This window comes from Trachurus japonicus, chromosome 11 (genome assembly GCF_045865225.1).
Source record: "Trachurus japonicus isolate A0001 chromosome 11, Traja_1.0".
In the NCBI taxonomy this organism is placed as follows: domain Eukaryota; kingdom Metazoa; phylum Chordata; class Actinopteri; order Carangiformes; family Carangidae; genus Trachurus; species Trachurus japonicus.
The window spans coordinates 27,840,039-27,851,729 of record NC_140917.1 but is presented as its reverse complement, the minus strand read 5'-3'; the positions used below and the strand labels follow the sequence as shown (position 1 = coordinate 27,851,729).

The window sequence follows — 11,691 nt, the reverse complement described above, 5'->3', positions numbered from 1 at the left end:
GTGTTGCTACCTCACATAATAGCCATTATGTGAACATCCAAGCCTGTTGCCCAGGTATGTGTTTGGCCTACCGTTCTCAGCTCACATGTGTACAATGTATATTCTTTTTTTGCATTACATCTAAGTCATAGACTCTGCTACATATCCATACTTTATATTGTATACTAGTTCACCTACTACTTATAGTAATAATAACAACAATAACAATTGCTTTGGTTTTAAAAAATAAAGTTTTTTTTCTTAGTTTGGCATAGAGAGTTTAGAAACTGGCATCGGGATGGCCCTGGGATGAGGCGTGCCACGGAGATCTGATACTATGAATTGCAGAATATGGCACCTGGTGGACTGTTGTGTCATGGCAGGAGATGTTGAAATGAGAGGGTGAAAAATGCTACATGTTCTCATAAATTATGCCTACATCAAGTTGGATTTTCTCACTGCTTACTTGACTAAAAACACTCATCAGTGGGTGAGAATATGAACCGAGAGTGGAGTGTAATGTTCAGTAATGGATATGGCGGCCCGTCAGTGTGTGAAGGCAGGTGGATGGGACCAAATATAATGTGTCACATGTGTCGTCCTGCACAGATGCACATGGGTATATATATGTGTCTGTATGCCTACCTGTCTTGCGCTTCAAATACAGTCGCTGTGTATTTACAGTACGTGTGTCCGTGTCTGCATGACTCCTGCCTGTGTCCGTGCATGTGGCTGTCTACTGGGGTGTCTAGGTGCATGAGGGGCTGGTGGCGCTCTCCAGAGAGGACTGGGAGAGGCGTCTGGTGAGGGGTCCGATGCTGGGGTCTGCCAGAGAGGAGGTAGGGAACAGCTTGTACCAGCCGCTGACTGTGGCAGACAGGTCCAAGTCCTCCAGAAGGATCTGGGCCATTCCCATGAAGCACTTGTGGTCCATACGCCCGTAATCCCCCCACACTATTACCTACAGAGAAGATGAGGCATCAAGAAATACTGTTATCTATTATGATACATGTTCTTAAAGATACCACAAGAATGGGACCGTGTGTCTCATGCTAAATGTTAATACTGCAACGTAAACATACACTGATTAAGATACAATTAGTGAATGTTTATGTTTTTGGGGCATTTTCCCTTTATTTGATAGGAGAGACAGGAAAGCAGGGAGAGAGACTGGGGGAGTATCATGCAGTAATGATGGTCACTGCTTAGCGCTATGCCAAGATGAGATGTGCTCTAACCATGTGACCACTGAGCACCCCTATCAATGTGTTTTTTTCTAATAAATGATAACTTGGATTACTGTCAAAAAATAAAACAACAAAATAAAAACAAAACAAAAACAATAGAAATAAAACACAGGTCAGAATCATCTTGAATGCAGAAATGTGTAAAATCACCAGTGATGGGAATAACGTCATTACTATTTTCAATAACAAGTAATCAGAAAAGTTACTGTTTCCCCCGTTACAATGCCGTTATGACAATAAAATGCGCCATTATGCCATTACTTGACTCAAGAAGTCCCATCATAAAATAATATACCTGTTGAAGTGTAGGACGTTATACTCCTATTAACATTTTTTTCAGTTCATCAACTGGTCAGAAAAAGTGGTTTATCTGGAATTAACCAACTCAGTATTCCTCCACACAGACAGGCTCCACAACGTGCTGTTATTAATGTGCTGTTGCAGAATACTGAGTGAGCTGTTTAGTGCAGTAGTTAGATAAATGTTACTAGATGGACAACTTTTCAATGTTGTTTTTACAGGAAATTAAATTCTCTCTCCACTGCTGTGAGGACATATTCTGACATGAGAGAGAAAACATTTTAAAAACAACTTAAGAACTGAGGAGTCGCAATTTATCTAACATTTATTATTGTTGTGGGTCGTAGAAAAAGGCAGTGCCTCACTTACCTGTAGGACTTTGCCCTGAGGACTCTCATCAAACAACAGAGCCTGCTGGTAGGTGGGGTCCAGATTCTTCTTCACTACTTTGGTTTTCTTCTTGGACAAACACACTCCATTCTCCAGGACATACACCTTTACGTAGGTCGCTGTAGATACAACACACACACACGCCGGCACAAGATTAAGCGCAGCAAGCAGTCAATCTCCTACACGGGCGCCGAAGTCAGTGGAATTTGACAAACAAATGAAGGCTGATGTTGGTACCTGGTATGTTCTTGGAGCCTGGTTTGGGGATCAACCCTCTGGCCTGGTTGACCTCAACCTCCAGCTGCCCTCCTCTGTCTACCATGCCTACATGAACATCCCCTGTAGAGAGAGCATGCACACATCACATCACTGAAAACCCTGTAATAATCACAATAAAAACAGATCTAAACTTTGTTTGCACTTGTGGCCTTCAGTAAAGCTGCAGTTGCAAATATCTAACAGCAGAGGGCGACACAGAGCTGCAGGTCTGTTTTCCCAAGCAGGAATGGTGGCTCCCGCTGTTCTCCTCTCTTGTTTTCCACATGAAATGACCTTTGCATGAAAGATTCATACCTCATGCAAGAATAACTTCATTCGTGCTGAGTGAAAACTCCGGTATTGTGTCGTATTTTTAGACACCGCTGTGCATCAAGCAGCATGTATGTGCCTGTATTTATTTGCCTTATTTTGTCCGTGCACTACAGATTTATTTACAATGATGACGAAAGACTGGTCATGCAGCAACATGCCGTTTCATCTTTTGCTCCCACATGAGGACAAACCCAATCAAATGCAGGAGAACAAAGAGAATGTGAAGCACATTTTAAGTAGCAGAATCGAGCTGACTGACAGAGAGAGTCGCTTTGTGTGCGTCACTCTTGGCTTACCCATGGGGGGTGTAGCTAGTGTTTGCCGGCCTACAATCTGAGCAGGGCCTAGTCCGTCCAGAAAGTCACTGAACTGGCTCTCGGGCCCCAGGCGCGTGGTAGGGAAGACGAACCTGAGAGGGTCAGAGCAGAGCTAACGTTAGATTGATGGATACCACGTGTGGATGGATGATTGGACGGATGGACGGACGGCGGATACCCACGTTCCGTCAGAGCTGTTTGAGTTGGTGCTGCCGTCGGTTGAGTCCTTGCTGCCCTGCCGTGTCACCCGGTTCCTCATCTCCACGGCGATGCCAGTCTCGGTGCTCCGTCGGATGGTGCTGCGAAGTTTCTTTGTCCCACCGTCTGGAAAAAAACACAAAGGTCACAGCTCTTGGTTTAAGTGTCCTACGTTTCTGCAGGATAATCCACACTGTAGGAGGTCATTGAGCTGTCTGATAAGGAAGTCAGGTATTAATACACAACCAGCACCTGCTGCCTGGACAAGTAGGCACAGATCTGAACCCCATCACACCTTCCTCTGCAGATATTTATATAATGATATATATTTTCTCAGGTAAACTGTATTTAGATTCAGAAGAATAATCTGAGAGTGACAGTGGGTGGATGTTTCTGAACCTTTTTTGTCAGGTGGGATACACAACTATCCAGTGTGAGTGTGTGTTTCTTCACTTAAAAACTTGAAGCTAGAAATGAGGAGGGATTTAGGTTGAGAACACCCATCTCTCCACTCTTTGTTTTGAAGCAAGCCCACTCAGGCGAGAAGGCAATCTCACCTAATATCCACAGGGATGTCCCTGCACTATTGGAAAATCTCTCCACTTCACAGGTTATTACTACATCGCATTTTAAACACTACAGCGGCTGTTGCAGGCAGGGCCCAGTGGGCTTTTAGGGGGGACTTCAGAGCCTGACTTATGAGGTAGAAACACACACAAACTGGCGGCTGGAGGATTGCCGTGAGTGTTCGGGGACGGGTGGATAGAAAGTCAGGAGGGCTGAGCTGCGCAATGGGGGGGGGGGCGGGCGAGGTATTTAGGCTTTACAACTCTGCTGACACAAGGAGAACAGAGTGAGCTGGAGAGCTGCTAACCCCAGAAGAAGCTTTCAGGGCATCATCCCTTGTAATGACACACTGTAGCTTGACGTGCCGAGTTCAAAGTCGTAGGTGATTTGGGTTCAGGATGTGACATCTGAGGTTGAGCGCTCACGCAGTTTTACCAGTGACTCCCTTATCCCGCCTAGCGCTCATTTTTGCAAGGTTATCCGTTCTCAGAGTGTAAAAAGGCATCATGTCAGTGCAGGCCTTGGGCTCTAGGAATTTTTTCCACATTTCATTTCATAGACAAAATAATTAACAGATTAATCAAGAAAAAAAATCCACATATTAATGAACGAAATGAGTGAAAAATAATCATTAGTTCCAGGCCTATTATCAGTGCACACAGGAGTCATTAATCACATTTACACTACATTACACTGATTGAGTACACTACAGGAGGATGCTTGCTGAGGTTTACATTGAAGGAAATATTTAATAGAAGGGAAAGAAACACTTTTTTTCTCTCTACTGTCCACGACTGTAAACAATAACATTTGAAAATCTCAAAGCCAAGCTAAAAGAATAATCTGTAGAGACATGTCATGCTGACATTAGACAGCACTGGTGTTTGTTTGTACTTTCACACCTTCGAGCAACATTTACACTTTCACACAGTGTGTGCATGGAAGCAGTCTGGGCTATAGGGTGACGGCTCAGGCAGATGGGAGGATGAGAGAGGCTGTGTGTGCGCCGGTTGTGTCAGTAAGGCTTGCTTTATAAAAGACCCAATTTGTGGGTCTCCCCTTTGATTGGCGCTTTCTGGGCAAGCATAGATTTTAAACCTGATTCTTTAAAAAAAAAGTCAGATTTCCCTTTTGTTGAACTTGTTAATTTGAGAGTAAACCACTAGTCAAGGAAACTGGTGAACTTCCTGTTTTAGTGCTGCATCTGCACAGCTCATTATGACTGCAGCCATGGTTGCTGTAGAAACCCATACATCACTCCTGTATGGGAGCCCAGATAGTGGAAACGGTGCGGTGAAGTCACCAGAGGAGACTTTTAACAAGCAGTCTCTCTCATTGTTGCTAGTTGAGCGCACACCCAGGTACAGCCGTCCCACTTCATTAGCCTGAGCGACTCCAAGCTCATTAAGCATCCTCGCCGTGCCCCTCTTGTCACCATGACAACCGCAGACACCCCACATCACCATATCACTATGGAGATAAACAGAGAGCAAACAAAGCCACTTGATGAGACTTTGAGGGGCGGGGCCTGTAAGGAGCAGATCTAACGGGGGGGACCGAGTGTCTCAGAGAAAGGAAGATGTCAAGTAGATGTCAGCGTTGAGGAGACGGGAGTGAAGAGGAAGATGAGGATGATGGGGTCCCAGGGGCGCTGGAGACGAGGAGAGGGCGCTGCCTCCTGCTGCCTTCTATTTTTAATCCTGTAGCCAAGACTATTTCCAACAGACGAGTGTGTTTGTGTGTGCCGCGAAGACGACGTGTGTGTCTCTGTGTGCAGCGTCACACCCAGACAAACTCTTGCTGCCATGACAACCCCCGCCCTCGGATCTGGACCCAGACAATGCCACCTGAGACAACTGGCGCCATGGCGACAGGCTCATCCCCACCATCACTTTACAAAAAAAAAAAAGAAAAAAGAAGAATTTATGGTGGCAACATTACTCTGAAAGCCGAGCAGACTAAAGTAGCCGACAGTAACGGGACCCCGCGGGCCGGAGGTTCAACAATATGACAGTTTGAAATCATTATTCAAATATCAGTGTGTGACCTACATCTCGTGGTGTTGGAATGTGTCTGGGCTGAAGGTGAAACTGAGCGGGACATCTCCAGATAAGCCAATCCTTCAACTATCAAGCAGCTATTCATTTAACTTCATATCCACACTTGTTGCTCATTTGTCAGCCGGCCCCTCCCCTCTCGTCAAAACAGCCCCCTCCCACCTCTCCCCACAGTGCAAAGCAGTCATCTCTTCCTTCCTATCTAATCCCCTCCTCCTCGTCTGCGCTTTCCCTCCATTCGTTTCCATGGCAATGCCGTCTGCATTGCACCAAGAGCCCCGGCCGGCATGTTCGCTCATAAGCTTTTCCCCTCTAACTGGGTCTTTCTTCGCTCATATTGTCCTCTCCACTGGTCTCGTTCCTTAATCAGCCAGCGCTGTCTTTAAATCTGATCTCCCTACACTCCTCTTTCTTCTTTATTGCTGCTCTTCATCTCCAGCTCTTTGTTTGCTCGCGATCTTTTTCTTATCTCTTCTCCCCCCTTCTTCTATACACACACTCTCCCCTCAGCACCGATTCCTTTTTTTTCTGTTTGATTTGACTGCCTTTCCAAATCACCGTCACTTTCATTTCATCCTCTGTGGTAGTCCTCTAGTTTTTGGCCCGTGTCCATCTTTATCTCACAGCTCCCATCTCTTTTCCAGGTCCATCCCATCTAAAATATTTAGTTAATTTTCTCCTCTGTCTCTCTGATGAATGAACTTTTATTATACAGCGGCAACATCAAACATACACACATCCTGGAAGACGTAATTAGAGGTAGCCTGACATATGCCATTTTAGCAGCTAAAATAACAACATTATATAAGCTGTTGTGCTTCACTGTGCTACAGGAGAGGGCTTCCTGTTAAAGTGTCTCCTGTTGGCTTCACTGTGATGAGTAATACTTCGTCCCTGAAGTAACAAATCTCACAGAAATGCGCGGCCGGGGGAAGCAATCGCACACTCAAAACTTTCTTATTGCGTGTAAAAACCAATGGAGCTACTTATGCAAGCCACATGTTTTATAATCATGATAAGGCAAGATCGAGTTACAGGGTGGAAGATTAGGATGGAAGAGGGAGTGAAGTGGTGGGGTTGGAAAGAATTAATAGCTTCAGCAGAGAGAATTAATAGCAGAGAGGGAAATAAAGAAAGGTGGGATTACAGAAAACGCCAACAATGCAGAAAAGAGCCACACACTGTGACTGCACGCACACTCACACATAGAGTATAGCTTCTGTGCGTCTCTCTGTGTGTGTGTGTGTGTGTGTGCTCAGTAGATCATTAAAGCTGCTCTGACATTTGGAGAGAACACTGATGAAGCCTTTCTCATTATATGCTGTAATACACAATGCTGTTTTTAGACTCCCTGGCTGCGCCGACATGCCTATTGGATGCACCGGTGACGGCAACGATCTACCATGCATAGCAACAGTAACCAAGCATGGGTGTTGGACATGAAAGATCTGTTGTGGTATGTCGGACCCCTGCTAAATTTGGACAAAAGGAAGATTCAAGGTAGAAGCTTAAGACAGGAACTTATATAAAACTGTGATTCATAGCTGTAATCATGTATCACACAGTTACGCAAGATTGAGTCAGTGTATATATAGTATACAGATACTAGACTATGATTATCATGCAGAGCCTACAACCTTGACTGTTCGCTGTTTAACGTGACTGTTTATGGCAGACACTTGAAATTTCAAACAACAGCAATAATTTAAAACCCTACTCCTCTAATTAAAAACTTATGTAGATGAAGTTTAATGGTTTTACCCCCCAGGACATCCTTGGTTAAAACATAATATACCCCTGTAAACACATTAACTATGTTTGAAAAGTCAGCTCATTGTTCTTTGCTAGAGGGTCCATCAACCCATGGGAGACACACACCACCACAGTACAAAGTCATATTTCAGCTAGAAGGGTAGAAAGGGTAAGAGGACGTTGAAAAATACTCTCAGGTGGCATCTTAATGTGTGATGGTCTTCTACATGAATGGTTTGGGGTTTTTTCTCCCCTACTTTTTCACTACTTCGAAGTGGGCGTGGCTTAACTGGGTTAGAAGTGATGTCACTCAATGGCAGAATTTGAATCTGACGACAGTTTGTGGATCGGATGGTTGCCACCACACACTCACACATTTAAACTGATGTGTTAAAGTAACAGTTGAAGTTGATTTTGGAAATCACTTGTTTTCTTGCCAAGGTTCACATGAACAGATCAGATGCCTCCTGTATTTTACTGTGATCTGTATTTTCTTGCGATCTGTATTTTGTTGTGATTTGTATTGTGAGTTTTATGTTGGGACTGCAGATGGAAGTTAGCCCTAGAGGCTAAATCTGGTACAACCATCTCTTCGTTGATCTACAATTGATTAATGGTATTGTACACTGTCCTGTAATAATAAACCCAACTAAACTAAGTAGCACTTTAATAACTGCAACATTTATGCTTAAGCGGTGCAGGTATGTATGCCATTAAAAAGAGCCAGGCTAGCTGTTTCCTCCTGTTTCCAGTCTTTATGCTAAGCCAGGCTAACCCAGACTGGTTCTAGCTTTATAGAGTGAGAGTTTTATATTATTGTCTATCTGTTAGTGAGAAAATGAATGTGCATATTTTTCAAAATATCAAACTGTTACTTTTAGGACATAATCAGTGTGAGGGGAACCACTGTTGCAATAAACCATAGACTGGTTAATGAACATGGTTTCTAAATGACAGTGTGTGAAGATTTAGTTGTGTTTATGTCTGGATGAGTGTGTATTTGTGTTCTTCCTCAAACCATTTTCATTATAATTCAACCGTTTAACCAGACTCTGCCAACAGTCAACTTTTCAGACACTTACTCAACAATAACAGTGAACAAAAGCAAATAAATGTGGCGCAGAGCTAAGTGTTGCCTGGTATGCCAAGTGTTCTTCTGTGTTCAATGATAATGCATGTGAGTCAAACTGAAGTAATCTCCTGTGTTGTGTGAATGCGTGTGTGAGAGAATCACATTAACAGCTCAGGCCTAAGCCAGGGAGTGGTCAGTTTGAGGCGATTAGCCTGTCACAGCATCACGTTGCATGGGAAATGATTTGTTGAAATCTAAAATCTTCATGTATGGCAGGATGTCTGTCAGAGAGTTAATATGCCACACAGGCTTCTGTCTCATGACAATTAATTACAATGAGGAAAAGAGTAATCTAATTCAGATGTAATTTCCTCTTTATTACTCAACTCTGCAGCCAAACGATTTATAGGGAAGAAACAGATGAGAAGAACAGATGAAACTAACAAAATGTTTATGTAGCTCACAAAAACATTCAATTGCATAAAGTACCAAACATAATTTTCCACTAACTTACCCAGCAAGACGTACGTTACAAAATAAAGGTTCGCCTTAACAAGATCTCTCAACACGAATTAAATCGAAATTCTGCTGATCTAATTTAACTGTTCCAACAATTCTCCTTTGTGTGAAGAAAATTACACTGAGGTCAAGAAAATTCCCCAGACAAATTGTCGAACAATGAGGAGAAAATAAATGATCTCAACAACTGATATGTGCTCTCTCTGATTTACAAGACGAGAAATTAACTGGTGTAAAAGGTAAACAAGAACTGAAGTAAACTAATGCAGCAGCTTCCCTGTGCCTTAAAACTGATTTAGAAACTTTGTATGAGAAGGTACTGTTGGGTGCATGTGTTGTGTTGCTGCTATGCAGGTCTGTGTACTTTCTGTTTAAGTGTGTTCAAAATCACTGGTTCTGGCTGGTGGATTTTGTTGCCTTTGAACAGAGCCAGGCTTCATGTTTCTCCCTGCTTCCAGTCTGGCTGGAGCATCATATTTATCATAGAGACACAAGAGTGGTATTGATCTTCTCGCCCAACTCTCGGCAAGACAGAAAAACAAGTGAATTTCCCAAAATGTCGAGCAATTCCTTTGAATATAAAGGTTGCAACAGATTTTATGAGCAGTGCTTTGAAACTCAGATACGTTAACACCTGGTGGAGAGGTGTTGTTTGATATGTAGAAGCTACACACAAACATAAACATGCATACCGGCAGTAGGTATGTACAGGCAGAGAGAGAGACAGATTCTCAGTCGAATGGTTCACCATTCTGTCTGGCTAAAAATAGAGCACAGAGGATGGAGAAGACTGTGGGGTGAGATTGAGAAAACATGATAGAAGCCCTGAGTGAAAGTGAGAGCAAATGGAATGGAGATGAAGGGAGGAGAGATAAAGGAGAGAGAAAATTAAGATGTCAGTGAGCGGGGAGAGACACAAAGAGTGCGATGAGGCAGTATGGCAAGCGGAGAGATAAGAAACAGAGAGGGAGAGAAAGTGATCGCCGGTCAGCTTAGCTGGTGTTTGGTCGCCTCTAAAAGCACCGGTGGGGGAAGAGAAAGCTTTTAGAGACATGAGTAGGGTTTCAGTTTGTATGTGTCAGGAGAGCCAGTGACTCAATACGCTTCAAAAGAAGGATGAGGTGGTGGAGCAGGGAGGTGAGGTGAGGGAGAAAACAGAGCGGCAGTCTCACCTGAAATAGCAGCTCGGAGGACACAAGGAGGATTTTTTTTTTTTTGATTAGTCACAGTGGATATGAATAGCCATCATGTGTAGTCATCTAGTGGAATAGCTATTATTATGACAGGACAGTTCAACTGTACCATATAGTTCAGATGCTGCAGAGATTCAACAGCTCCCACTCTTACTATTCTAGCAATTCTTAGCTTTTTTTATCCACTGTTGCTCATTTTTTGTTCACAGGCCTTTTTTCTGAGTTGTCTTGATGTGTAAGAATTTCTCTTGAGGGGTGAGTTTTCCCTCGAAGGATCCGATCACCGTAAGCTTTCCAAAATGTCTCTGCCAAAATTCCTTAAGTGTGTTTCCTAGCTGTGACTCAGAAATGGAGCTAGAAGTAGGGCATGAGTGAGTCACCCCAAAAACACCCCGAGTACTAAAATGCGAGGACTATTCTCTGGTCCACTGTAAGACAGTCTAAACACATGCATAGGCTGGCAGTTTTAAACAGTGGACATACTAGTCAGTGGACTTTTTTGTGTTGGGTTTCTTCCTCCTGCCAAAACAATTACTTTAATATCCCACAAAATCATACAGTACGTTCAGTGTATCATCAAGTAGAATTATTTTGGAGAACTGTGCCTGGGTTGGTGGCAGACTGTCTAAAACAGATAACCCAGCAATTTTTAAAAAAACTTATTTTGGGATAGAAACAGACACTAAGTAATGTTATTCATACTGTAGCTATCTCCGCTCTGCATCACATCAGCCTGTCCTGCAGAGTTATCTCAGAGTGGGGAGGCAAACGTCCCCATTGCAAGTATTCAGGACTTTTAACGTATACTACAGATAAACTGATTGAAGTAATGCTGTCAACAGTCACAGATATACAGTGTCAGCAATGCTCCTTTGCATTAGTGGTTACAGGAACTGTGCTTTAAAGGGACAACGAGGAGTTATGATTTGGTTCTAAAAAAGTCTCACGTTAATGTGGATGAATCTACGTTACCCACACTTGTTAATGGGCCCATTTTCGATAAATATATCGTTTTGTCTCTATCGTTATTTTGTTATTTTAATTAATGGTGGAAACTTCGGTTTCGTGGACGCTCATGAGAATAACGCCGCCGTATTGCAGTTTATGGTCGGGACTACGACGGTAACTGAACCTCTTTGAACCTCTGACTTTAATTCTTGATGAATGAAAACATGAGTCCGTCTTGCGCCGGTCGAAGAATTCTACGGTGTGCGCGGAGGCTCATAGATGTAGTGTGAAAACGCTTTGCTTTTCCAAAACTCCTCGTTGTCCCTTTAATGTTGGCCAAAGAAATGCAACAGTCACATATGTTAATGCTTGCTCCCCCAAAAGGCAGGCCCTGGTAGAGAAAAACAACTATTCAATAGCAGCGTGTTTATATTGCATTTAGTTTGCTTTAGGCCAACAAGGACTGCTAGCTATGAAGATTATACCAAAAACACGAGCCAATGAACTAAACAAGCACAAACACAATAGCACCACACTAGGCTACACCAAGGGGGGAGTTGT

The 11,691-nt window shown here is 43.3% G+C and overlaps 1 protein-coding gene across 1 annotated transcript in view; it reads right to left on the bottom strand.

Moving 5' to 3' along the window:
• Positions 1-231: 231 nt before the first annotated feature.
• The window catches only part of rims3 (regulating synaptic membrane exocytosis 3), a 34,392-nt gene continuing 22,932 nt past the window's right edge, over positions 232-11,691 (bottom strand). The window contains exons 3-7 of the mRNA XM_085792176.1: positions 3,007-3,148; positions 2,804-2,916; positions 2,154-2,255; positions 1,896-2,035; positions 232-940 (exon numbers count right to left, since the gene is read on the bottom strand). Coding sequence (XP_085648302.1) covers positions 728-940; positions 1,896-2,035; positions 2,154-2,255; positions 2,804-2,916; positions 3,007-3,148 — 710 coding nt within the window. The 3' untranslated portion in view covers positions 232-727. The remainder of the gene's footprint in view (positions 941-1,895; positions 2,036-2,153; positions 2,256-2,803; positions 2,917-3,006; positions 3,149-11,691) is intronic.